The sequence below is a fragment of the Schizosaccharomyces osmophilus genome, chromosome 1 (assembly GCF_027921745.1).
Source record: "Schizosaccharomyces osmophilus chromosome 1, complete sequence".
Classification (NCBI taxonomy): Eukaryota; Fungi; Ascomycota; class Schizosaccharomycetes; order Schizosaccharomycetales; family Schizosaccharomycetaceae; genus Schizosaccharomyces; species Schizosaccharomyces osmophilus.
Genome location: NC_079238.1, coordinates 4,906,172 through 4,932,636, shown reverse-complemented (window position 1 = coordinate 4,932,636; position 26,465 = coordinate 4,906,172). Strand labels below are relative to the sequence as shown.

The 26,465-nt window shown below is 38.2% G+C and overlaps 9 protein-coding genes and 1 non-coding gene across 10 annotated transcripts; 4 read left to right on the top strand and 6 right to left on the bottom strand.

The window, feature by feature from the left end:
- Positions 1-317: 317 nt before the first annotated feature.
- dsk1 (SR protein-specific kinase Dsk1) lies at positions 318-1,841 on the bottom strand (the record flags this gene model as incomplete). The annotated part of the gene is made up of 1 exon (XM_056181032.1): positions 318-1,841. The coding sequence occupies one exon, from the start codon at positions 1,839-1,841 to the stop codon at positions 318-320; it is 1,524 nt and encodes a 507-aa protein (XP_056035944.1).
- Positions 1,842-2,929: 1,088 nt separating this feature from the next.
- Positions 2,930-4,552, bottom strand: SOMG_02239 (spermidine family transmembrane transporter; the record flags this gene model as incomplete). The annotated part of the gene is made up of 1 exon (XM_056181031.1): positions 2,930-4,552. The coding sequence occupies one exon, from the start codon at positions 4,550-4,552 to the stop codon at positions 2,930-2,932; it is 1,623 nt and encodes a 540-aa protein (XP_056035413.1).
- A 1,517-nt stretch (positions 4,553-6,069) lies between these two features.
- On the top strand, positions 6,070-6,141 carry SOMG_20102. Its single transcript has one exon. It is a non-coding gene; the product is annotated as a tRNA-Thr (tRNA).
- Positions 6,142-6,623: 482 nt separating this feature from the next.
- Positions 6,624-8,339, bottom strand: SOMG_02238 (spermidine family transmembrane transporter; the record flags this gene model as incomplete). The annotated part of the gene is made up of 1 exon (XM_056181030.1): positions 6,624-8,339. One exon carries the CDS (start codon positions 8,337-8,339, stop codon positions 6,624-6,626), a length of 1,716 nt encoding a protein of 571 aa, XP_056035412.1.
- A 2,405-nt stretch (positions 8,340-10,744) lies between these two features.
- SOMG_02237 (ubiquitin-protein ligase E3 Meu34) lies at positions 10,745-12,478 on the top strand (the record flags this gene model as incomplete). Its single annotated transcript, XM_056181029.1, has 1 exon — positions 10,745-12,478. One exon carries the CDS (start codon positions 10,745-10,747, stop codon positions 12,476-12,478), a length of 1,734 nt encoding a protein of 577 aa, XP_056036223.1.
- Positions 12,479-13,028: 550 nt separating this feature from the next.
- dhx29 (ATP-dependent RNA helicase, DHX29-like protein) lies at positions 13,029-17,306 on the bottom strand (the record flags this gene model as incomplete). The annotated part of the gene is made up of 1 exon (XM_056181028.1): positions 13,029-17,306. One exon carries the CDS (start codon positions 17,304-17,306, stop codon positions 13,029-13,031), a length of 4,278 nt encoding a protein of 1,425 aa, XP_056035407.1.
- A 1,108-nt stretch (positions 17,307-18,414) lies between these two features.
- SOMG_02235 (amino acid transmembrane transporter) lies at positions 18,415-20,019 on the top strand (the record flags this gene model as incomplete). The annotated part of the gene is made up of 1 exon (XM_056181027.1): positions 18,415-20,019. The coding sequence occupies one exon, from the start codon at positions 18,415-18,417 to the stop codon at positions 20,017-20,019; it is 1,605 nt and encodes a 534-aa protein (XP_056035406.1).
- Positions 20,020-20,234: 215 nt separating this feature from the next.
- mrs6 (Rab geranylgeranyltransferase escort protein Mrs6) lies at positions 20,235-21,667 on the bottom strand (the record flags this gene model as incomplete). The annotated part of the gene is made up of 2 exons (XM_056181026.1): positions 20,235-21,549; positions 21,600-21,667. 2 exons carry the CDS (start codon positions 21,665-21,667, stop codon positions 20,235-20,237), a joined length of 1,383 nt encoding a protein of 460 aa, XP_056035405.1.
- Positions 21,668-21,866: 199 nt separating this feature from the next.
- SOMG_02233 (ABC1 kinase family protein, implicted in mitochondrial ergosterol and phospholipid homeostasis) lies at positions 21,867-23,676 on the bottom strand (the record flags this gene model as incomplete). Its single annotated transcript, XM_056181025.1, has 3 exons — positions 21,867-22,137; positions 22,191-23,173; positions 23,254-23,676. 3 exons carry the CDS (start codon positions 23,674-23,676, stop codon positions 21,867-21,869), a joined length of 1,677 nt encoding a protein of 558 aa, XP_056035411.1.
- A 1,176-nt stretch (positions 23,677-24,852) lies between these two features.
- On the top strand, positions 24,853-25,860 carry oca3 (ER membrane protein complex subunit Emc2/TPR repeat protein Oca3; the record flags this gene model as incomplete). The annotated part of the gene is made up of 4 exons (XM_056181024.1): positions 24,853-25,026; positions 25,090-25,233; positions 25,286-25,630; positions 25,675-25,860. 4 exons carry the CDS (start codon positions 24,853-24,855, stop codon positions 25,858-25,860), a joined length of 849 nt encoding a protein of 282 aa, XP_056035410.1.
- Positions 25,861-26,465: the final 605 nt, after the last annotated feature.

The window sequence follows — 26,465 nt, the reverse complement described above, 5'->3', positions numbered from 1 at the left end:
GTCGTTAGTATAAGTGCTCATAAAACAAAGTGTATTCGTCCATTTGAATGATAGAGAAATGAGAAGAAATAAATTAACAAAGAAATAACAAAAATTAACATCATTTTTTTCTTGTCAGCGTGCCTTATCGTTTCATCAAAGCATAAGAGACCAAAAGATTAGAAAGAAGCAGAATAATTCTTCAAAATATAAACCTAGTGACGGAAAAACATGTCAATGCCACGGCTAAACTTTTTGCGAAGATGGTACCTTAGGTACATCAAAATTAACGAATGTAGATGTTTATATGTATGAATGCTGCTTGTTCAAAGTAATTTTTATTTTCGGATTTCATTAGCCCAGCCAGGAATAAACTCACCAAATTGCCCGCAGCAGTCAATTTTAAAATCGGGGCTGGCAACGTTGTGCAACCAAGGCGAGTTACTCATATATCCTGCATTGACACGCTTTGCTGGATCAAATGAAAGAAGGGGTAATAGAAAGTCTGAAATATCTTGGGAGAGCGACGCTTTAATATGATACTTTTGCTCTAATACATCTTTTAATGGCCAAAACTTTAGTTTGTGTATATTGCGGAGTTCACCACGTCGATTGAACAGGTCGGCGGAGTGCTTTCCAGATAAAGCCATTTGTTTGGGAAAGGTCATGAGTAACTCAATGATTTGAGCTACGTGGTCATCTTCTTTGGAATAAGAATTTCCACTTCTGGGATCGAATAGATAATCACCAGTCAGAAGTTCGAATATGATACAAGCAAAGCTCCAGCAATCAGCAGAAGCTCCCCACTGGCATCCAAGGATAACCTCTGGAGAACGATACTGTCGTGTTTGAATGTCGTTTGTAAAGTGCTTCCGTGTCCAACAGGCATTGCCGAGGTCTGCTATTTTGACTTCAATCAAAGGTTTCTTTTCCTGCTGTGGTTTCTTGAAATAGCTGTCACGCAGACTAATATCTGAAACGGCTCCCTCTAGGCCTGGAGAATGAGTGAGTGTGGAGGTAAAAGGATCACTAGTAAGCACCTTGCCCACGGATGATTTGCTCGACCTCTTTTGAGGTGTTCCAAATGAACCAACGGCGCCTGCATCCGTGGGAGGTTTCGATGTAGCGGTCTGTGGGTTTGAATCTGAACCAAGCGATGCTTGGCGATCAATGTCATTCAGTACTGAATCATCAATGCAAATCAAAACATTTTCAGGTTTTAAATCGGTATGTATAATTCCACACATACGGTGTAAATAATCCAATGCAATAAGCAATTGATAGGAGATTTGTTGGACTATCTCCATTGGGACACCGCGATGTCCATATGATTGAATAAGACTTAGCAGATTTTCTCCTAGGACTTCAAACACCATACACACATGAGCACCATTCGGTCCTCGGTGTAGGAAATAGTCTAATAAGGCAATCACATGCTTTTTGCCAAGATGTTTGTCATCACCTTCGCAAATCTTTTGCAAAATGCGGATTTCATCAATGGATGTTTCTCGATAATGCTCTGCTGATCGTACAACCTTCAAAGCAACCCGCCGTTTTGCTATCCGGTCGTAAGCAAGCCAAACAGTAGAAAAATGACCCCATCCCAATTTCCGCTCTACTACATATCGCTTCTTATTGAATTCTTCCCCAATAAATACTGGATGGTAGCCACCATACCGATAATCATCTTCGTTTTCTTCGTGTGATTTGACCTTTGCAAGTACTGGTTGCTCATGCCCTGCTTCTTCTCCTTTATTCTCGATTGGTTTCACATTCTTTGAAGCGTCAAAGTCATCCGGTGGTCCAATTTTAGTCAATGTTTGCTCTATAGGGGCATTCACCCAGTCTGCGCTTGCTTCCATGTTTTCTAACAGGCTTTTGCCTCTGTTCTTTTCAAGTTTTTTTTTTAAAAACTATTTATTATGCAAGACCGCACGTTTCTGTTTCAATCCAGTTCCTGAAAGATTGCTTTAGTTAGCAAGTTCCTACTACGATTCTGCTGACTTGCTACTATTAATTACGGACCCTCAGTGAGTTTCTTATTTGCTCTCTTTAACTGCGTAAAGCTACCGAATTCTTACGAACATAACACACTACAGTATGCTAGTTAGGTATAGAAACACGTCATTGTAAACAAACACGCGTGTCATTAGAATGAAAAATAAAAAAAAGATTAAAGGACGGCAAAATATTCTACAGAACCCTGGGAGCTTTTGGCTTCTGTGAGTTTATTCAAGTTCCCTTATATTGGCTTCTTATCCAAAGCGTCCTGAAACTTTGAACAGGCCAATGTTGAGAATGAATACAGTAGACTTGGTTCTATGTAAAAGTTGTATTGAATCCAGAGATATCAATGATTCTCTTCCTTTCTGCTACTGAATGAATCATTTTCTCTCTCGACGTCTCTTGTTTAAAAACTTGTTACTCCTTCCGTTCATCGTCTTTACCTTTAATAAAATATGTGTTACCTCTATCAGTAGACCTGCAGTCCGTAAAAACATAAATAAAAGCATCTTTCTTTTCAATATTCATAAAGGCACAGTACTTTAGAAAGGATTTGGCTCAGAAGAATTTTCCATTGATGCTTCGTGTGCCATTTATCAAGGTGTGTTGATTGCGATTGTTGCATTTGTCGGTTTCAATAAAGCTTTTCCTTTCACTCCATGTTGAAAATATACTCTTCATTTTGTCTTTAACTTTCAAGTTGCATATGTTAGCTATAAATTCACGAGAGTACGAAACAAAAAAAACATTTATTAGGGGGAGGCAATAATAAATAACTTTACAGAAAACGAATTTTTCTCTTTTATCATTATGTGAAAAAATTTGTAACTTTTATAGCACGTTTATAACATGCTTTGCCATAAAATCGTTCAGTTGAAACGATGATGCTTCTGACCACAACCCCAACCATGACAAAGAACATAAAAAAAAAATAGCACAAAACTTTTTAGGGTAACTCTTTTAAGGGTAAATCTTTCAAACACAGCTTACTCTTGGAACGAATCCTGGAGCCGTAAATGAAAAGGAAAAAAGGGAATGGGATAAGAGCGACAGCAACAAAACCTATTAGGGAACCAGCCCATCCTATTCCTAAATTATTAAACATTTGAGTAGTAAACAAAGGGAAGGCAGCACCAAACGAACTTCGAAACAGCGTATTCGCTGCAATAGCAGATGCAGAAATATCCATATAACAATCGACAATGTAGTTTATACTTTGTTGGAAGATTGTAATGATACCAAAACCCACAAAACTGCCGGATATAGTTGGGACAATCCAATGAATATTTGGATAATTACCAGTCCATGCTAACCAAAAAATGCCAATTGGAAACACGATACATCCCAGCATCATGGCAGGAAGTCGCGCTTCGGGGGCCGGCCTGCCTTCATTCTTTTCCATTTGTCGAAAGTAATATGGTTGGAAGAAGGCAACACTGATGGAACCTATGCATACGCCAATTAAGATGGCAAGATAAGGTAAAGACATGACACCTTCACTCCATCCTCTGGCTTCACCAAAAATTACTGGGTACGCTTCCAAAAGACCATACAAAATACCATACACGAAAGCAGTGTATGTGGACACAAGTAACAAAATGGGTTCGAGCAATAGCAAACGAAGGGGAAGGGTCAAGTACTTGTGAACAAAGTACGAAAGAACCAAGGGCTCTTCTTCGGATTTGGAGTGCAAACAGTGATTGCCAGTTAAATTTCGAACCAACTTTGCTCGATCCTCAGTAATTGTTTTCGTATACGTCTCACGATGGAAAATAAGCATGCATATTAACGAAAAAAATCCCATAATTGCTGTAATATACGAAATCCATCGCCATCCTAAATACGATTTGCCGATAAAACCACCGACAATAGGACTCACCAAAGGACCATTAAAGATAATTGCAGCATATGTTGCAATAACCAAACCCCTTGTCCGGGCACTAAACATATCGGAAAATGAGCCCGCAACTGTGGTAACGGGAGAACTACCAAAGAAACCGCAAAAGAAACGACAAATCATAACGGTTTGTATATCCTTAGCCGTAGCAACAGCAATTTGAAAAATGCTAAAAATAAAGACAGCAATGATCATAGGCCTACGACGACCAAAAGCTTCACTCATTGGAGCCCATACAAGAGGTCCTGAAGCAAAACCCATCACGTATAGACTGATACCAAGAATGGCAACAGTTCTACCAACGTGGTAATTCGTCATTACCGCAGGAACGGCACCGGAAAAGGAAGAAGAACCAAAACTGACCCAGAGACAAGCACATCCCATGACAGCAACATTTTGCAGCTTTATTTTTAAGCTCCAATTTAGAGCCAAGTCAGGGTCGTTCGGACCGTTCAGGGTGACAATAAAATCTTCAGGATTGTTAACGACGGGGAATTGCCGAAGATAATCTTTGAAATCAAGTTCTGAACCAACTTGCTTATTAGTATAGGTATGTCGGGTATTTTGTTTTTCCAGGTCAGCTTCTCCATCTTCAAGGGAACGATGGGTGCTTTGTTTTTCGAGGTCGACACTCAGTGGATTTTCAGAAGATTGGGTATTTTGACTTGACATGTTTCAATAAGGACCAACAACCAAAAAAAAATAAAAGACAAGATAATAAAAAGAACACACAGGAAATAACTCCTAAATATTAGACAAAAAACGGGGTAGTAAAATGGTGATTGAAAAGAACAACGTTCTATTTTCGGTTGATTATGATTATAATTTTTCGTTCTTTTCTCTCTTAAAGGGTATAGGGTATTAAAAAAGTCTGTGGGTTTCGAGAGATGATAGGAGAAAAGTAAAGAAATTGAAATAATGTTTACAAAGATTCCACAATAGAGAAACCCTTTATTGAGTACAAAATGGAAACCCAAAAGTGAAGGAATCAAAAAATAAAAATGATGGAGATTTTAAATCAAAAATAAATCCACTCAAAAGAGAGAGAGTTTTTCTTTTCTTTTTTTTTTCGCTTGTGTAGAAAAAAAATTGAATAGTTATTCAGCAATTCCTGCACTATGACAAGCAAAAAAATACGACAAAGGAAATAAAAACTAGTTTGGAAACGAACAACAAAACAATGTCAAATAAGTATCAAAACAACAATCTTGTCTTTTTTGCTTTTATCTATCCACACAATTCTCTACAATTGGCAAAGACAGAAAAGAAAAGCAGCTGGCATACGAAAGGAGGAAGAAACGGAAATCCAAACTTGAAACGGTATCCTTTGTCAATCCCCTAAATCATTGCTTATTAGTATACTAATGCACTTCCATGAATTCACCAAAGTTGTTGTCTTCCGTTCAGCGAAACGTCCAAAAACAACCATTCAAAAGCTATTTTTCAAGCAAACCTCAATTTTTCCAATTCTTTTTCTTTTTCTACTCATGAATGCTTCCTTTAGTGTGGATTGCTTACCTAAATTCGAACGGGCCGCACAGGAATGTTTTGTTGTTGGCAAGTCAGAAAATCCGCCAGTTAATATGTACATCAGATTACGGAACCACGGCCGTAGGATAGATAAAGCTCGAATATCTATGTTGAACGATCCGATAACGTCCTTCATTTCAACTTTAAATTACTTGTTCTTCTTCCTTTCTTTGATCTTTTCATTTGCGACTTTTTCCCTTGTTTATTTACTACGAATTCTTTCTCATCATTGTATTCTCTTTCTATCCTCTTTAAAATTATGTACTTCCCTTGTAGACGACTTGAGAGGCCAAAAATTTTCCCTTCGACGTCCGAAATTTTCATTTCAGGTCACGAGTAACAGGTAACAGAAAATATGTACGCGTTTTGTATGGGGAAACGTCAGAGTGCGATAAAAACATTCGGCACCTTGTTACCTTGGTTCGGCCGTACATCCCTTCATACTCACTTTTATCGCTTTGTTACCTTCGAATACAAATTGGTTCGGCCGAATATAAATATTGGGTGGAAGGGTGATTTCCCATGAAAAAGAAGTCTTCTCATCTTTTCTAATTTCTTTTCGGATCTCATTTCCATGTATTTACTTTGTATCTTTCAAAATATGCAAAATATGCAGATTGCTGTATGAATAAGTCAAATTGTCTCTTGCAAACAGATCAGCTCTTGTAGCTCAGTGGTAGAGCGCTTGCCTAGTAAGCAAGAGGCCCAGTGTTCGAGTCACTGCTGGAGCAGATATCTACTTTTTTACCTATCGTTTTAAACGTACATGGCCATGGTTTGCTTGAAAATAAAAGCATTCTGTAGGAAGAGAAAGAAAAAAGAATACCAAAAATAGGGCTACCATACAGTGATGTTTTCTTGTTACAAATACAATTGACACACAAATAATTTTTTTTTTTTTGGGGTTGTAAAACACACGATTTAGGTTGATTAAACTATCATACATTAAGTTATTATTAATAGTGAGAAAAAAATCATAGGAACCTCATCACCATACTTCGTATTTCATGAAACCATGTAAACGTGCGAATAATTAATTTTTGAGTAATTCCTTCTTTTCTTCAATCTTCTCTTTTCTGTCCAAACTCGGTTGGCAGGTAATGTAAAACCAACGACGGTTTTCGTAATGATTATCCAAAATAATAATATAGGACTCAAGCAAATGAAAGTGGAGTCAATTTTCACAACGATTCTATAAATAATATCTTCATGCTTAGAGTACAACAGCCATTTTACTCCAAGAACGAATTTTTCTACCGTAGAACCAAAAAGCAATAGGCACTGGAATCAAGGCAACGGCAATGAATCCCAAAAGAGAACCGGCCCATCCAACTCCTAAGTTGTGGAACATTTGGATGGCAAACAAAGGAAATCCTGCAGCAACTGCACTACGCATAATGGTATTTGCAGCAACCGCAGAGGCAGCACGGAATAAATAAGCGTCAATCACATAGTTCATGCAATTCAAGAAAATCAACAAAATACCGCAACCGGTAACCAAACCAGACAAAGAGGGAACAATCCAATGAACGTGGGGATAGTTGCCTGACCAAGCCATCCAGAAAATACCGGCAGGGAAGGTGAAAGCACCAATAATCAAAGGTGGCAGACGACCCTCAGGGAAAGGTTTTCCGCCAAGCTCAATAACCTTTCGGAAGTACCAAGGTTCGAATGCAATGTTAATTGCACTTCCAATAAAGACGCCTACCAACAAACCGATATAGGGAAGTTGAGCAACACCCATTGAGAAATGGCGTTTTTCGGCAAAGATAATAGGATAAGCTTCCAAAAGCAAGTACAAAATACCATATACGAAAGAACAGTAAAGAGTGACCAAAAAGACGATGGGTTCTGTAAACAACATTTTAATTGGAATCAACAAATAGTTGAAAAGGACATCTTTGGGAGTCAACACCTCTTCTTCACTTTTTGCATGCACGAAATGATTGTTGTTTGCAATACGATAATCTTGAGCCTGAGCTTGTACAATTTTTTTTGCGTAAGACTCATCACAAAATAATATGATAATAACAACGGCAAAGAAACCCATAAACGAAGTAATGTACTCGGTCCATCTCCAACCTAAATAGGACTTGGTAAGGAAACCACTAATGATGGGGGACACCAAAGGACCATCAAACACGATGGCAGCAAAAATTGTAATAGCAGTACCACGATAGCGATTGCTATACATATCTGAAAAAGCAGCGGCGACGATGGTTAAAGGAGCACTAGCAAAGAAACCACCGAAAAATCGACAAATCATGATTGTTTGGATGTCTTTTGCGACAGCCACAGCGATATTGAAAATACCAAAACCAAGCATACCAACAGCCAAAGGAGGCTTTCTGCCGTACAACTCGGATAGAGGACCCCAGCAAATAGGACCGACACAGTAACCACAAATAAATAAACTAATAGCCAAAAGAGAAGTCGTCATGGTGATATGAAAGATTGTAGGGATAACTTCTGTAGGACCGGAAAAGACAGAGGAGGCAAACGTGGAACAAAGAGCAGCCCAAGAATAAATAGCGGTAATTTTTAGTTTACGAGAAGTGGACCAGTTGACAGCGAAATCTGGACTGGATTGGTCGATTTTGAAAACAAAATCATCAGGATTGTCTACTGTGGGATATACCTTTTCTGCGGATTGTTGTTTTTCTAAATCGGGTCCGTCTTGGGGAAAGCGAGCGGAGGAATGGGAAGCACTTCTCGGTTGTTCATTGTTTATACCATTGCCTTGACCTTGGCCTTGACCTTGAGTCTTGTCAGCCTCATGCGGTGATTCGGTTCCTGCCTGAGCCGGAAAAAGATCTAAAGGAGCGCCAGTATAATTTTGCGACGAATGGCTTAGGGTTGGATAAATTTCGGGATGCTCCGTAGCAGATTGAACCCGGTGCACGGCGGACGTAGGATCGTTGGAAGACATTAGAAATGTTGTTGATAACACGATAGGATATAGGATCAAGAATTAATGCAAAAAAATTAACGAAAGATGTCGTAATTAGCGTAGAGTGTGAAGAAAACTGTGAAAACAATGGAATGGGAAGATAGATACTAAACGAGAGAAGAATAGAGAATAGAGAAAGGCAAATAAAAAAAGGAACAAGTAAACAAATAATCAAATAATCAAAGAAACTAGACCCAAGAGAGTAAACAAACGAAAGGATTCAGAATCTTAGATTAACGATACCCAAGGATTCCTTCTGTAAACACAATTATCAAGTGTTCGGCGTTTCGCTATAGGATTCTCTATTTCGTGATACCGTGGACTAGTGTGTCACGACGTGCCTGGGGCTGTTGAATAGGAAGGGTAAGAATGGGGTGGCTGGCGTCCTTCTTTTGTATCCTCATGGTGCAATTGATGACAAAACCCAAAGTAGCAAAATACTCACTGAGAGGTAACCAGAATCCCCTCGGCCGAGATTAGATTGAGGTTCGGCCGACAAACGTGACTAAGAAACTTCCATGCTCGGAATTAAACAAACGAAACATCCGAGAGGGGGATAGATTGTACAGAAATTAGAGTTCGCTTAATAATAAACGTTCGGCGATGCAACTTGAACGTGGTATAATGGACGAGAAGAGAGAAGAGAGAGGCAAAGAGAAGGAGCAGAAGAAGCAGGAGGGAGTGAATTTGAGAGAAAGGGTTTTTAAAGAAGAATTAAAGATCGATATCTATGCCATTCTCGTTGTTGTTTGGTTGAATAAGGACAACTAACAATATCATGGATATTAAACGATTACTTTATCTAAGACGATCAAGAGGCACGTCATACTGAAATGGACCGCACTTCACTAATAGTTGATACCACGACGAAACGCAATTGTTAAGTAAACAATAAAAAAGTCGGCACAACTGACTTGGAAGTCGTTTGAGGTGAGCCAGTTTAGTTTAGTTTAGTTTAGTTTAGTTTTGGCTTTGGCTTTGGCTTTGGCTTTGCCTTTGCCTTTGAAGGGTTTGTCTCTTCGTGAAATATTGAGTTCGGACTCGAGTTAAATAGGAGTTGCCAAATCTTTCCAAGTCGTTCTTCAAGCTTGTTTAGGTGTTGGTCAAGCTTTATTCAATTTTCGTTCAGGTCTGATGGGGTGTGGTTGAAACTGAGGGTATTCAAGAATCGCCAGTATAGCATTCTCCACTTGCCAACAGGTACAAGAGAGAAGCTCGATAGCGATGAGAAAGTTAAAAGTTGGTAAGAGTCGTAGCAAACAAAAGCAGGGCAAGAGCCTTTGCAAGCGAGAATCCAAAGATAAATATCACTAGTTGCGAACCTTGCTCTGTGATGGTTTTCCAGGATCTCTGCCTACTACTCGAGGATAAATTACGAAAAACATTCTGTTTCCATTGTTGACAGTCTTTCTCGTCTCTTCCCCACAACCCATGCGCTACCCAAGAACCGAAAGCAAAACAGAATGCATATCAAGTTGGCGGTCACTGTCCATTCCAAGCTACTATCATGCAGAAAGCAAAAAGGAACAAACAAACTCTTTATATTCTTCTTTCTTCTTTTTCTTCTTCCTATATCGAATTCTGTGCAAACCAAATTCGCTTATAGCAACTTTAAAATACCTTCGCTAAAGAATTCCAATCCAATATATCAACATTTCTCTTTGCATGGAGCTGCTCTCTTATTTTTCACGTATTTTCCATCTCTTTTCCTTTTTTCTTTTTCTTTTTTAAATAATTTTCTGACAATTAACCAAGGATTCATCGTAAGCCTTTTCGACTGGATTGTGGCTTTTCACCACTTCACACTCCTACGCATCTCTTATATCGAGTTTCCTCATCTCTCAATCCATTCTAACTTGACATTTGCGAAACAGAATCCAGTTTAAACCCCAAAACAACTTCATTTTCTTCTTTTTCTATCATTGATTGGGTTGTTCAGGTACGTTTTAAGAGTCGCTGCATTTTGTTTTCATTGCATAATTCTTTTATTGCGCTTCATTACTATCCTAGACGCTTTGCACTTGCCAATCTTCTTCTATAATTAACCCATTCTAACCTTTCTATCTAGCCTTTTGCATAAATTATTTTGCTCAGCTTCTCCATCTCGGTTCTTGTTCTTTTTGGCTGTTTTTGCTCTTCAGGTTGCGATCCTTTAACGAATTTCAATCTTCTTCTTCTTTTACCCTTCTCTCACCTCTCATCTTGACTTGCCCTGTTAATTTCTTTTTGCCGTTTGTTCCTTGCATTGCATTGTCTTCTTTTAATTTTTTTTTTTTTTTTTTTGTATTCCTGGTTTGCATTGCTTTTTCCCAGCTCACAAGCGGTCACCGTGAATTCTTCCTTCTTCAGAGTACGGCAATTTCTTTTTCGTTTAGTCCTTCCTTATGAAACTTCCTTCTTTGCCTTTTTCTCATTCCTTGGGTTTTGTGCTGGATAATGATAATGCTGATTATGAAATAGAGTTCGCTTCTGATCACCCTCCTCATGACCCACCCAAAGATGCTTCTTCTTTTTCTCTCTCTAAAAAATCATCAAGCTTACATTTTTCCCGCCGTCAAGACGCCCCCGAAGACGATTCTTCCCTTTCTTCCCTTTCTTCCCTTTCTGATGCTTTCGGTACGAACCTGAAAGGATCCGCTGGCGGTGGGTATGCTGCTTCAGGTCGTGCGAGTTCGAGCTCGTTTGGCGGAGAGTCTTCCCCCAAAGGTGGTAGTAGCTATGGATCTTTCACCAAACCCAGACCCGAAGCAGGAGATACTCCCAAAGGATCTTCCCCCAAGAACTCTGGTGGTTATGGGCACTCTCCTTCTTCTTCTTATAATGGTTACAATGCTGGTAAACCAAAGTACCGTAGTGGTAAACCGGGACACGGTGCGTTGAATACTTACCAAAATTCTGGGTTGACATACTTTGGATCTGCTTATGTTCTTGATCACGCTATCAAAAATAAACAATTTTATCCACTCAACGTCAACACGCAGCTTATCAATAATACGAATGCCTCCTTATTATCCGAAAAAAGCATTGTTGATGTTCCAAGTAATATGTCATTTGCCTTTAATTCTTCTAGTGCTTTAGTTTTAAATGACTTCTACAAAAAAAGCGACCTAGAACATGAAATCGCTGGATACTTTTATCGTCTAGCTCCAGCTGATTACTGTTATGATAATGCTTCCTTACAGGCTTTGCCTTCACGCACCATCCATCGGAATGATGTTTCTGACCTTCAACCTTATGGACTCATAGCTTTGGCTCCTTTCGATAAATGTGCACCAAATTATGTTCAACAGGCCTTGTCCGACGACGCAAGTGCCATATTGTTTTATAATGCCAGTACACATGCTGAATCCGAACACAATTTTGAATCTTTTGATCATAAGGTTTCAGGAAGCTATTTATCAAAAATTCCCATGCTACTTATTTCCCACCCATACGGCTTGAGGTTTGAAGATGCCCTCAAGTTTTACTCTTCCCCCAAGATACAATCACTTAATGACAATGGAATGCTTGCCCATAAATATGGTGACATTGATGCCAAAGCTAGAATAGGTACCCTTGTTTATAAGGGACAAGGAACTTACAAAAGTTTGTCTTGGTTTTACATTCTTATAGCTATCATTGCTAGCATTTTTCTCATAGTTTCTTCGTATATTATACTTCACTTTACAGGAGCTTTAGCAGGCTTATATAGGTCTTTACGGCGAGCAGGCGCTCCAATCCCTCAGCGGTTTACTGAATCTAGGAACAAGAGCAAACCTTCACCTGTAAAGAAAGAGTTATTAGAAACTTTTCCCGTTCGTTTATATACAGTATCCGGACCAACTTTGCCCCCCGTTACTCATCAAACCACTAACAGCTCAGCCTTGAGCCTTCCTGGTTCAGAAGAATTAAAGGACGATGCTGTTGTCAATGATGTAAGGCCTGTCAATCATTATAATCAGAGTGAGTGTTCTATATGTCTTTCCAATTATTCGAATGATCATAAAGTATACCGTGAACTTCCTTGCCTTCATATTTATCATCCGGACTGTATCGACCCGTATTTGCTTAATATTTCTGACAAATGCCCTGTTTGCAAGCAATCCGTTCTTCCACCCTCAATCGAGAAGATGATTTAAATCTCTATTTGTACTACCGTAAATATTATTCATTTTCCGATGTTCCCAATTTAACTACATCTACTCCGATTGCTATTTTTTATTGAAGCATCAATTTAAATTACGAGAAATAAGCTGGCTTTTAAAATCTATATTGCTCATTCTGAAAGTACAATTGCCTTGCTTTCTGCTTTAGGACCTCTTTAATACTTTGACTTTGCATTGCGATTTAATCAACAAATTCTTGTTCGGCTTAATGTATCAACGTATGGTCTATTCACCGCGGAGTATTGTCTTTCATTTTTTTCAATTTAGCCTTTAATTGTTGTACAATGTTTTAATATTTTTAATTTATTGAAAGGGTTTTATGCAGGTGTCTACTAATAATAAAACAAAGGAGCTGTGATTCGCAACTAAAAGTGATAAACAGTTAATGTTTGCTATAAATAATCTAATATATACTTTAACGATTAAAAGACCATGTAAAACCGTAAACCTTTATTTCTTCTAATAAGTGAAACTTTAGAACTGTACTCTGTATAAGTAGCAGGTCACTATATAAAAGTCTCTATCATGCCGTGAACTTTTGTTTTTGTACCCGATTAAAGCTTAGACGCGAAACAAGACTGGCAATCACAGCCAATTGTTCATCTGAAAGGTACACTTCAGGGTGAGAAAGAAACGTAGCAAAAGACGATTCTATAAAGCTTCGTAGCATATGAAGAGCTGAAGAGGTATAAACATTATCCAGGTAAACAGTGAAGCGGTCAAGCTTCGCTTGACCTATGGATTCTCGCAAATCTATACGTAAGCCGCACATAGAAAGTAGCATGCGAATCGTGACCATTGTAGTTTCAGCTACATACTCACTTGCTCTCGTTGAAGACATCATATTTGTATACGCAACAATCTTGGAAGGCATCTGGTACAGCTCGGATTTATTGTTTACCGAAACATCCAAGATCCGGATACGCTTATTCGTGTGTAATGAAGTCCAGTATCTCTTTTCAAAATCATACTTGAGTATGTTCGGATATAAGGAAGCACCAATAATAGAAGAAACCATTTCAGCGTTATCCGAGAACAAGTTTGAGCTTTCAGGAACAATCGCAAAACGACGACAAATCGATCGTTTAACAGCTTTACACGTATCAATAGATGTTGCGGAAATCAACCTCATGTCTTTCAATTCGTTCAATAATTGTATCTTTAATGACTCAGCCATGCTTAAAGCTTCAACGTTCAAATATTTTTCTCTAGTAAACTCACTTTCAGTAGGACCAAGTTTATTAAGACAAACATCTCTCCAAGCACAGTACGCATAATACATTACAAGTAAATCACTTCTAGTGTTTTCTTTGGCAAATGATAAACGAGCCTTGTTAGCAGCAAACTCAAGCCCAACAGGCTTGCGGAAAGGGGAGCCAATAGTAATCATAGCGACGATTGACACAATTGCATCGACAGATTTGTAGTAACATCCCAAGACAAGCAATTTACCAAGGGTAGCATCAAGCGGCAATTGAGCGAGATATTTGCCCAATTTGGTGAGCTTTTCAAATTCTCCAATGGCCCCAAGTTGTTGAAGTTTCTCTAAAGCCCGACCAACATTAGTAGAAGATGGAGCATCCAATGCATTTCCTAAGACATTTTGAACTTCTCCCATCTGGCAAACCTTCACTCTCAAAACCACCTCTTGCAAATTGAGTCGTAGCATCTCGGGTGTTTGATATGATAAAAATTGTGTATCGTGTTTATACTTTGAAAATAAATGATAACAGATACCTTCCTGGACACGACCAGCACGTCCACTACGTTGCTTAGCATTTGCACGCGAAACAAAGGTATCAGTTAAACGAGACAGATGCCTCTTGCTGTTGTAACGCATTTCTCTATGAACACCCGTGTCTATAACACATGTAACATCAGGAATAGTAACACCCGTCTCAGCAATATTTGTAGACAATACGATCTTACGGCATCCACGAGGTGGAATTTCAAAGACGGACTGTTGTTGCGCAGAGGATAACGAAGAGTGTAATATATAGACGCGAAAATCTCTATGTTTTTGGAACATGGGTACGTCGTCAATAAGCGATTTCATCCGCAAGATTTCTGAGATACCCGGGAAAAATACTAACACACATTGACTGTATTTGGGATCGCCCTCAGTGAAAACGTACTTCAATAAAAATAATATCAAATTATAGTTGATGACCTTTTCGTTATACGATTTGGGAATCGGGTTTTGAACGACAGCATCAGATTTCGCAGGATCTTTGTCCTCTCCTTCTTCGTCTTCTTCATATTCATCATTTTCATCAGCTACGTCTGTATTATTTTCACCAAAAGATATATCACCTTGGAACTGTTGCATAATATCTTCCAAAAAGCATCTTTGTACAGGATATGTTTTACCTGGGATACTAATCAAACTGCTGCCACCAAAGTAATCCTGGAATTTTTCAGCATTCAAGGTAGCACTCATAACAATAACCTTCAGTTTTGGATAATCGTTTAGCAAACGCAAGACATGAATCAAAAGAAGATCAGAGTCAATACTGCGTTCGTGTACTTCATCAATAATTAAATGAGTCACAGACTCAATCTCATCACCAACTTCGAGTAAACGAAGAAAGACACCTGTTGTCACATAAACCAACGGGGTGTGCATAGTACTTTTTGAGTCAAGCCGAACGGAATAACCCACCATTTCATGAGACCGGTTAGAAGGTGGATGCGCTCCCAGCTCTTGAGAAACACGTTGTGCAAGTGAAACAGCACTAATACGTCTTGGCTCAGTAACATATATTTTGGCGGATTCACCTTGTGACAAAGCATCTTCCAACAAAAATGCAGGAATTTGGGTACTCTTACCGCAGCCTGTATCACCAGAAATGATAAGCAATTGATTGTTATTAACAGCTTCCAAAATTTCAGATTTATAACGAGAAGCAGGTAGCTGACTGCGAATATCGCGGAATTTCTCTGCATTGCTGCTACACAATTGACGGTGCCACTCTTCAACGATTTTTTCTGGTGGTCTGTGTACAGCCTTTTTGGTTTGCGCAGTGTCAACCGATTTAGAGCTTGCTTTATTCTGAACACCAGTACTTTCAGATCCTTTAGATTCTAAAATATCATCCAACTTTTCGGATATTCTCATATCTTCTTGCTTTAAGCCACTTGATTGCTCACTCAAGAGTTTCTCAAACAAATCTTTAAAGCTCTTAGGGAACATCGTAACAGTAAGTTTTGTGTAAGGAGAAACAAGTTTAAACAGCACATGCGTGGCTGTATAATCTGAAGCCAAAACAGGACTTGGCAAAACGGTTTCAGTATCTATAAAGGTCTTTTGTCCGGTAGGGCATTTTACGAAGCATGTTGATTGCCAACCAAGCTGACCTATAGGGTATGTCTTATACTCAGCATGAAGGTTATTGCCTAATTTGTGCAGTTCATATTGCAAAATTGTAGAAGGTCGAGTACCAGATCGATCCATGGACAAAGGCAAGTAAGTATAGTTGCTCTGATCAGTATCAACAACTACACTACTCTCCTCAGGCTCATTGAATAAGCCACCCATAAGGTCAGTATCTTCTCCTACTCTACTTTGTTGATCTTCATGATCAGAATCATTTTGAGCCTGGTCGGAACCCGGTTGTTGACCGTCAGAATCAGATTTGGTATCTTCAGTAGTGTCTTGTTGATCAGCAGGCTTTTGATTTTGAAGTGCTTTAACAGCTCTTTCATTAGAAGCTTTTGCTTGTAGAGCCTTCAGCTTTGACATAAACTCCCCACGCTTTCTCTTAAGGACTGAATCAGCATCTTTTGACGAGAATAAATATTGACTTGTTATGCCCTCCAATTCAGCTCGTACCATATCCGTCGCATCCGAGTCCTTTTGTCCCATAATTTGAAGTCGAAGTATCTTCATCTTGGCTTTCACATATTGATTAGTAAGATCATAGGGATCATTTCCAGGCATGTCCTCTTCTTCGGGTAATTGCTGAAGTAAGCTGGCCATGGAATATGCATCGCCATCTTTAGAATTCTCTTCGTCCTGTGCACTGGCCTCTGACTTTGGAATTACTGAAGGAGGCTCTATAGGTTCTTTTTTCGTCATTAACGGAGCTAGCCGTTTGTTATTAGAAGTGGGAACAGGAGCCGCAGGTAAGGGCTCATCCAAATGTCTACAAAATACCAAGTAATTGGTAGGTTGTATTTCGTAGTTAAAAGAATGAGGATTTTCTAAAGATGTAGGTTCAGTAATAATCCAAGCAATATAATCTTCTATTGAAACAACGGGAAGAGAGGAAAAAGCCTTAAAAACCAGATCTTCACTGAACCCCATATCTAGTAAAGACAAAAACGTAGACCATAGCAAGCGTTTTTTGGAGGCATAAGCCATTGAATTTGACTGATTAGCAGACTTTTTGAGAGAGTCAATCCAGCTATCACGGAATGAATCATATATAAGCTTATTTTCATCATCCGAAAAACTCATTATGTTTGTACTCTTTCGAAGACGAAGTTCAGTCTGCCACGCGTGCAAGAAAGACTTGGAAGTTGACAAGGCTGCAGATTTCAGCTTTTCTGACTCCGTATCAATTGAAGGTGAAGATTCCTCTGTAAGAAGGTCATCAAAAGAATTTGTTTCATGGAGAGCGCTGTTGACAGGGTCGTTCGTACCAATTGTAGCTGGTGTTTCTTTGGCAGCATCCACTTTGGATGATTTCTTGACATCATTGTTTTCGGCTTTTTTGGGGACTGGCGTAGCACGAGAAGGTATTGAAGTCGTTGCATACCCACGAGCTGAACTGGACGCTTTGGACTTTTTCTTTGCCATAATGAGCAAGTAAACTTACAAAAGTTGTTCACGAAATGAATTCGATTACCAAAACGAATTTAGAACTTCGCTTGGTTTCCAAAAAGTGTAGTTAAAGGTCTTTAACTATTTGTCTTTGCCAAGGTAGCCCAGATTACCTTATCACTTAGAAAAAAGGTTGACACCCAGGAAGCTGAAGTGTAATAACTTCAAAAAATGAGTTTGCCTAAAGTAAGGTTATCCAAAGACGTAAACTAGTATGGCTTTGTATCCTTTCTTGTTAATCTGAAGTGGATGCTGGAAATTGCAGTAGTAGGATTTTGAAACCACGAGTCAAGTCTTTAACTTCAATATCCGGTGTAGAATTTCACAATAACTGACACTATTTTACGTTTCACCTTTGTAATTTTTTAACCAAAGGAGTGTAAACTTGGTGATGAATAAGTATAAAATGACAGTTCCCGTTTTCAAAATTTTTAGGCTTGCGTCAATCACCGCCCGAGCTTGCGTCTTGCACAATAATAAGACTTATTTTTTGTTTAAAAGAAAGAAAAATAAAGATTCGTTCAATAAAGACGGTTTTCTGAAGAAGGTAATTAACTACACATCATAATAAAGAGAAACACATCGTTTTATGGATTTAAAAAATCATACTAAAACAAGATATTTGATAAAACGTATGGAGAAAGACAGCATTCATTGCTTCCAATATATTTTTATTTATTAATTAATTATTTAAATGGGAACCTGGAACTTGGTCTTATTTGTAATTCCAATTCAAAAAGGTAACCCAAGTAACCCACGTATCTAAGATTCACACAGAACGCTCAGCTGGTATAAATCCTAGTTTCAATAACATCTTTGCTTTGCTCGATTCTGTTTTTTTGTAGCCGTTGTCGCTATAATAGACTGTTAAAAAGGTATCTTTATGTTTCTGAAGTCTTTGCTTATAGAGGTTCATTAGATTTTCGAGGTTTCATTATAAATCTAATCCTTCATCGTCAAAAAATACTCAGTCAGGTCAATTGTTTCTTTTGAATAATTATTTTTGCATATATTTTGGTTTTTGTTTAATTTGGGACATAGAATTGAAAAGAAAAATATTCAGGACGCAAGAAAACCTATTATTATGGACAAAGAGTCTTTCTATATTGACGGCGTCAAAGAAAAGGATTCTTCAAACTTGAAGCCTTTGAAGCCAATTTCGGATGACTTGGTAGATTCGTCTCTAAACGAAGACGATAAGTTAGTTGAACTGGGATACAAACCAGTTTTCAAACGGGATTTTTCAACCTGGGCTACCTTTTCATTTGCCTTCTCCATTTCTGGACTATATGCTACTATTATCACTACCTTTACTTATCCTTTGGTTGCCGGCGGTGCCGCCGCTATTGTTTGGAGCTGGTTCATCGGTGGTGTCGGTTGCATGTGCATTGCTCTTTCTGTTGCAGAACTCGTTTCGGCTTATCCTACCTCAGGTGGACTTTACTTCACATGTAAGAATTTAGTACCGCCAAATCAAATGCCGGTTGTGTCTTGGCTAGTAGGCTGGTTGAACTTGCTCGGTCAGATTGCTGGCGTCAGTAGTACCGATTGGTCTTGTGCACAGTTACTTCTTTCTGCCATATCTGTTTCTAAAGATATGACTTATCAACCCACAAATCGTCATGTTGTCGGTGTGATGGCAGCCATTGTTATTTTCCATGGATTCATCAACTCTTTGTCTACCCGTTGGCTTGACCGTATTACTCGCTTCTATGCTGTTTTTCATTTATTAGTCCTTTTCGCCTGTATGATCTGCTTGCTGGCAATGTGCAAGAATTTTAACACTGGAACGTATGTATTCACTAGCGTGGAACCTCTCAGTGGCTGGAAACCAACGGGGTTTTCTTTCTTATTTGGATTCCTAAGTGTAGCTTGGAGTATGACTGATTATGATGCTACTGCTCATATTGCTGAGGAAATCGAAAATGCTGCTGTTCGTGCACCTCAGGCCATTGCCCTTGCCTTAAGTCTGACTTATTTTTTGGGATGGATATTTAATATTGTTCTCGTTTTTGTTATGGGAACAAAGCTTACTAGTCTTAGTCAATCTTCTCTTGGTCAACCCGTTGCGCAAATATTTTACAACGTCCTCGGTAAACAGGGAAGTTTAGCTTTTCTTATTTTTGCTTTCATTATTCTCAATTTCACGGGTGTAACTTCTATGCAGGCAAATGCTCGCACTATCTTTGCACTTTCAAGAGATCAAGCTCTTCCTTTTTCTCGCTATTGGTACAGGATTAACAAAACTACGACTACCCCCGTAATTGCAGTATGGCTGAACGTTCTCTGCTGTATTGGATTAAACTTGATTGGTCTTGGTAGTGTCGAGGCCATCGAGGCTATCTTCAGCGTAACGTCTATTGCATTGGATTGGAGTTATGTAATTCCCATTGCTTGCAGACTGGTCTTCGGTAGAAGGATGAATTATAAACAAGGTCCTTGGAATTTGGGATGGTTTTCAATACCCGTTAATGTTTTTGCGGTAGCATGGACTTCATTTGTGTCCGTTATCTTCGTTATGCCTAATGTTCGTCCGGTTACTGCTGAAAATATGAACTATGCTATAGTTGTTCTCGCTGCCGTTTTACTATTTAGTCTTGTATACTGGTGGTCCGGTGCTAGAAAGAATTATATTGGACCAAGAGTCAATGTTGATCTCGGCTCAGATGATCCTTTCAAAATGAAGTAAGGAATCTCACAAGCTTCTTTTTATGGACTCACTGTCCTTTTTTGTTTACGAATCCGTTTGAGCTTATTTTAAGTAGACACTCTTCTCATGTAAATATTTAGCATATCTAACGAAAGCTTTACTATAATTACACAGTTTTTTATAAATTTTAATTGCCGATCAGGATATTATTTTGCTTATATACAATAAACTTCGTCGTTTACTACTTGTTATTATCATTCATCATCGTCATCAAGAACAGTATCTCTTTGGAAAAAGGAGTCGGTAGAGCCAGTAATCTTTCCATACAATTGCTTGGCTGTTTCAACAGCAATATCATAATCCGCCAGGTCCCTTTGATCAATCAACATATCAGCATACATTAAGGGTTTCGTGTCCTCCGAATGTGAAAGCTCAATGAGCTTGTTAGTTGCCGAAGCTAGTAACTCACAAGAGTATTCGCATTCTAATGTTTGCAAATACCATAGAGTATAACCCTCGGGACAACTACCTGCTCCAACTCCTAGAACCCTGGCTTGAACGCTATTGGGCCATTTATCTCCTAAGGAATAAGGTACAAAGTGAAGCTGACTTGCTTCAGAAAGTAAGAATAGGTTTTGGTGAAATAATCCAGGACACTTCCCGCGCACTAGTAGACATCGCTGACGAACACTCGTTTCTGAAATATTTGTCATTTTAATAGCTTGCGACGGAACAATGTGTTTTGCCCATAATTTTTTCCCTTCTCCTAGTTCGACGGAAGTAGCTTCCACTTTGTTGACTTTTTGTGCGAGCATAAATGTACCGCCCATCACAGCCGATGAACGGCAGAATCCTTGACATAATTCAGATCCGGTTCCATACATGGCAATCAAGTAAGAGTAATCCCCGTAAGTTGCAAAAGATTGAAAATATTTCTTTATTTTTTCCAGAGCACGTTGGGTGGAAATTTTTGAATCCAAAGCCTGACATAACCCGTAAACGATACCCTCTTGTATACTTTGAGGAAGCTCAAAGTTTTCCTTCAGAAAATCATGAAAGGGTCTCGAGAGCCATTGTTTTAACTGTTCTTGATTCTGTTCGTCGTCAATGGAGGAAACATATTTCATGAAGCGCATAATCAATCGTTTGTGCGTAAGCGATAGTGTTTTATCATTAAAAATATCAGCCCTTGACTCGGGTACTTTCGTCCATTCTTTGTTTGAGGCATAAAATCGAAAGCTTCTTTGAGGCTTCAGTAGTAAATATTTATATATCTTAGTTTTCGAGAGCAATTCTACTAAACTGCCACCAGCATACATTTCCTTCGGTATTAGCTCAATTGTAATACCTTTCAGACTCGGTAGCATATCCTTCTCTAGAATTTCTACCTTGATATCTTGTAAAGCAGGAGCGTCCTCTCCGGTACGCTTTACACATAGGTTTTCCACCTCCCGATCACCCGTTTCTGATACATTCAAAACATCTCTTAAACCAAAAGAACCATCAACTTCGCCGTAGAACGGATTCTCATCTATATGAAGGACTTTGAGGTTTGTCCATGCACAAGCTCTTTATGAACAGTATGGTTAATTAAAACGAAAATGACTATATTTACTTACGAAGATAAAATCGAATTGACTAAATTTGTTCCTAAAAGTATAACGTCAAATGAATTTGAATCTTGCATCTAGTAGATATGGAAGGGGTAAAAGACAAGTTTGTCTGGTAAATTAAAACATTTCAGAAACTCGAAAATGAGACATTAATTGATGATATTACTATAAAAAATGGAGAGGTGAATTGTTCAAGCAAGATAAACGAAAGTATTACCCCGAGGTAGGTGGGTATATGTATTCCACAATGTATGCTTTGAATGGACAAGGCATTCAATAGAAGTATTTATGCTTGTAATAAAAATAGTCTTCAGCTAGGTAAAACCTTAACATGCTCCAAGAATATTCAATTTTGTATAGTGAACTTTTAAAAAATTTAGTAAGCCACAGGGATTGTGAATTCCATAACGATTCCATGCGATTCCTATGGATTGCGCTTAAACAGTATCTAGCCATGATTAAGTAAATTTTTTCAGAACCAGTGTGAGTCTGTAGACTTTCATCTAATGAGCGAACCAAGTCATTTGTTTTCATTAACAGAAGGCTGTATACAGGTTAGCAAAGCAAAGGAATAACTATTTAGTTAATAATACTTACGTTAATCGAGGCATACTGCTTAATAAATTAATAACGCTTTGAAGCATACCTCCTTTCTGGACGGTATTCATAAACTTTTTTTGTTCCTCTTCTCTGTCTCTCCCGCTCATGGGTAAACTTTTTAAGCTTTTGTAAGGTCGTCCTGTAATCGCAGCTGCGAATAAAGGAAAGCTTTTTTCAGATACGTTTGCTATTTTTTGGGCGTAAACTTTGAGTTTTTCTTCATTGAAATCGATGATGTTCAGCCAAAGATTAGCGTAGTCTACTTGTACTTGATTTGGAATATTTCGATATAGTCCATGGTCAAGTAATACAATTTCAAAGTTTCTCGGCGACTTGGACCCCTTGGGCTTGTTTCGAATAAATACGTTTCCACCATGAGGATCACAATGTAAATGGCCACCTTTTCCGAATATCATTTCATTAAAGATGTGGCATAATTCAGTAGAAACAAGGTCTTTCGAAATATGGTTTCGTTTGAAATATTCGCTATTATCTATGCGGCCTCCTGAAACATATTCCATCACCAAGATTCTAGGTTTTGACCAGATAATCGCGGGTACGTAAAGGGATGTAGAGATTTGAGCGAAATGTTCTTTAGTCTCGATAGCGTTTATGGCTTCCCTGGTAAAATCCAGCTCTTGAGGAAGCGAAACTTCCATTTCATCGGCAAGCCACGTCAATTTAAAATCGGGAAAGAAAGTCTTGATTGCCCTAAACACCCAACGAGTCATTATTAGGTCAACTGGTGAATTTTGAGTTACTGAGGGATGCTGAATTTTGACTGCGACCCAGGTATCTGAATTACGGAGTTTTCCTTTGTGAACTTGAGCCAAACTAGCCACGCCTAGAGGCTCCGGAATAAACTCATCAAAGAGCTCGTTTAGGCTACTTCCTGTATCTTCCTTGAACAGTCGATCGACATCTTCAATGGATGTGGAAGGACATCGATCTTGAAGTTTGACCATCGTACTAGTCCATTCCTAATAAGAAGCGGTTAGAATGATAAATTTCATGAAAAATGTTATAGTTGGTGGAACATTGTATGTTTCAGCATACTTACCTTTGGGATAATGTAGTTCATTGCAGACAAGTGTTGTCCGATTTTAATAAAGATCCCACCATTATCTTCAAATACCTTTAGAGATCGTTCAGCGCACCGCAGATGGCATTCGCTGAGCGCTGTTTGTCGTTCCTCTTCCGTTATGTATGAACTTGAAAGAATCTTTTTGTAATCTGAAAAGCAAAGGAAACCAGCTAATACTACTCTGTAGGCTCTTTTCGAAGAGACACTTGCATTTTTTATTGGATCAAAATCCACTAAGGACACAGAGGCCATCAATGTGATCCCTGCCCCTACAAATACTGGCTTTCTGAAGTTTTCATTTTTTTTGGCATCAGGCGCTCTGAAAAGTTTTGGTATATCCTTTTTTGAAGAATTCCGAAAAGAATTGAAAATTCTTGGCCAAAAAAACCTAGAAAACATATACTTTAGATCGATTTCGTGTTGGGGATTGTATGTATGCTAGATGCAAAAGTTTGCTATATCTGATATAGGAAGAAGTTAAAATATGAAACAAGTCTTTAGTGAAAAGTATAAAAAAAAATTACAAAATGGATAAAAAAGCAAAGAATCAGTTGTTGTTACGCTCTCTGTTCTGATATAATACGAAGGTGGTCTATCATGTATAGTCATTGTCAGAAGATATTTATTCTATGGTAATAAGTATCTTAAATCAAACTTTGCCTCTGTTGCGTCCTCATTGGCGATTTTGTGTTTGTTTTGGCTTACTCTGGGAAAGCCATACTGTACAGTAAGAGAAACATAGCTTCTGATACGGAATTTCTCTTTGTGCTCAATCTTATATGTCTTATAATGTACCAGTTTAAATTTGGAGGAGTAAATGTGAATTAAAGAATTTTCTTTGAAGTTGACCTACTGCTCAGTCATAAAGACCACAAGGGTAGATGAACATTGAAATCAGTGAATGGAGGCTTTAGGATTTGAAATGGCGAGGCTGTTCCCAGTGTAGTACGCGTTTTCGCCTTCTTTGTGGGTCATCCTATTCATAGCAGAGATCCTAAAACTGTTAATGTTAAACCAGCCTGTCATATTTTAATCATTATAGTATGCTTATACTTGTTTAAATTTCTCTTATATCAAGTTCTGACTAAAATGACCCAAAGGGAACATGAAGACCAGCATTGCATTAAAAATGGCAATCCTGTGTAAAAATAGCACGAGTCGGCATATTGATTATGTCTCCACGATATCAATTGTATTTCTTGAAACCTTTATTCTATGCTTTCAAACTCGCAAAGTCAATGAATTATGAATATAAACGAATATGCCTTCTACCAAAAATACAATATTGCCTTAGTACTCTGGCTTGGATGGGGCTACGACGCTCGCATAAGCTTTAATAGTACTGATAGATTCAATGAAATGAGGAAAAATTATTTTTACTACATCAGAATTGGTTGCAACTCTGACTTATTTAGACCTCCTCGTATTGATCTGTCCAAAAACCAATTTACCTATTTTTCCTCAGCAAAACCTGTTTCATATATATTTATATGATTTAATCTTTAAGTATATTCATTTATTGTAGGAAATTTTCAATAATTAATACGGAAAGCTAATATCAGTTGGTTCACGAATATGTCAGCAAATATCCTCGAAATCTCTGAGTTGAAAGACCCACAAAGGATTCTGGAAATTTTTGAGGAGCAAGAATCTACAGCTAAATTGGATAAATATGAAGATCTTGTATGGGACGTGTACCAAAAGGTGTTTGTTGCTGCTCTCATTGTGAAAGAAGACACGTTAGCAAAGGTAATCAAGTCATCTTAATAAGGTGGAATACATAAAAGTCTGATTTCTAACTTTTCTTCGAAGAAATGCTGGAACCGCTTAAACGATCGGTTCAATAAATCTCCAAGAGTAGATGGACTCTATGGAATGTATCTGGAAGCTACTTCAAGTTTTGACGATGCATTGAGCTATTATAATCAAAAACTTTTTGAAGACCCAACGAATACTGTACGTGAAGATGTTATGGCGTGCAAATTCTTGCTGACTAGTCAAAATTTAGATCATTCACAAGCGAAAGCTATCGCTACTGCGTTCTGTTGGAAAAACCATTGAATGTATGAACGGATTAATAGAGTATGTAGATACATTCTACACTGACGTTGAGGCATGGGCCGAATTGGCCGACCTTTACTTTTCCGTGGAAGCATATGAAAAGGCTGCCTTTTGTTATGAAGAGATGCTACTATTACAGCCATATGAGCCTCGGATTTTTGCAAAGCTTGCGGATGCAAATTTTGTCATGAGCAAAAGCAACCCTATTCATTTGTGGATTTCCCTCAAGCATTACTGTCGTGCTGTAGAAATCTCCGAAGCATACTTTCATGCTTGGTACGGCGTCCAACAGGTATGACTTCAAACCAAGGTGAAAGTTAAACTAACCGATACTAGTGTTGTGAAGCGATCAACAAATTGTCAAAGACTGAATTAAAGCGTATACAATCCCGTGCGTCTGAAGAAACTCTTAATATTCTAGCAGATTCTGTAAAGGTTGAAAAATTATTAAAGCTTTCTGGCAAAAAGGTTTCAGAGTTAACTAGCCAGGACGAAAGTTTATATAAACTATTAGCCGCATAATTGTGGATAATGCAGTAATGAACATAGGCAATGCAACTAAATACTCAATCGAATCTCATTCAATGTCTCATTCAGCAACACAACACAACAGTTTCATTTGGATTTTTTTATATAAAGATATCTACTAAAAAAACGATGTTAAGAAACTGATTTATGGCAATACCAATCAATTGGACAGCTCTTCCTTCACCTTGAGCATGAACAATAAATCCTTGCTTCTCCATGCGAGTATGTTCAACGTAAAAGGTTGCTAAAGGAATTTCTGATGAATTTCTGACTTTATGAGTAAAATACTATAAATCTCATAGTTTAGGTACTCGGATTTGTCTCTTGAGAATTTATTCTGAATACATGGTCTGCACGCGACGAGCAATCTTGGATTAACAAAAACGAAATTGTTTATATAAACATGAAAATAACAAAAAAAAAAAAAAACCTCTAGATTTAAGATACCACAAGTTTCTAGAATGAAAAAATATATGTTATGATATCCTCGTTTTAATGATATACTTCCTCCATTTCACCAAGTCTGTATGACACAGGTTTCTCCTGTCAGCTTCTGATGAAGGTAGAACTTCCAGAATACTAATCCTTATTCAGAAGGA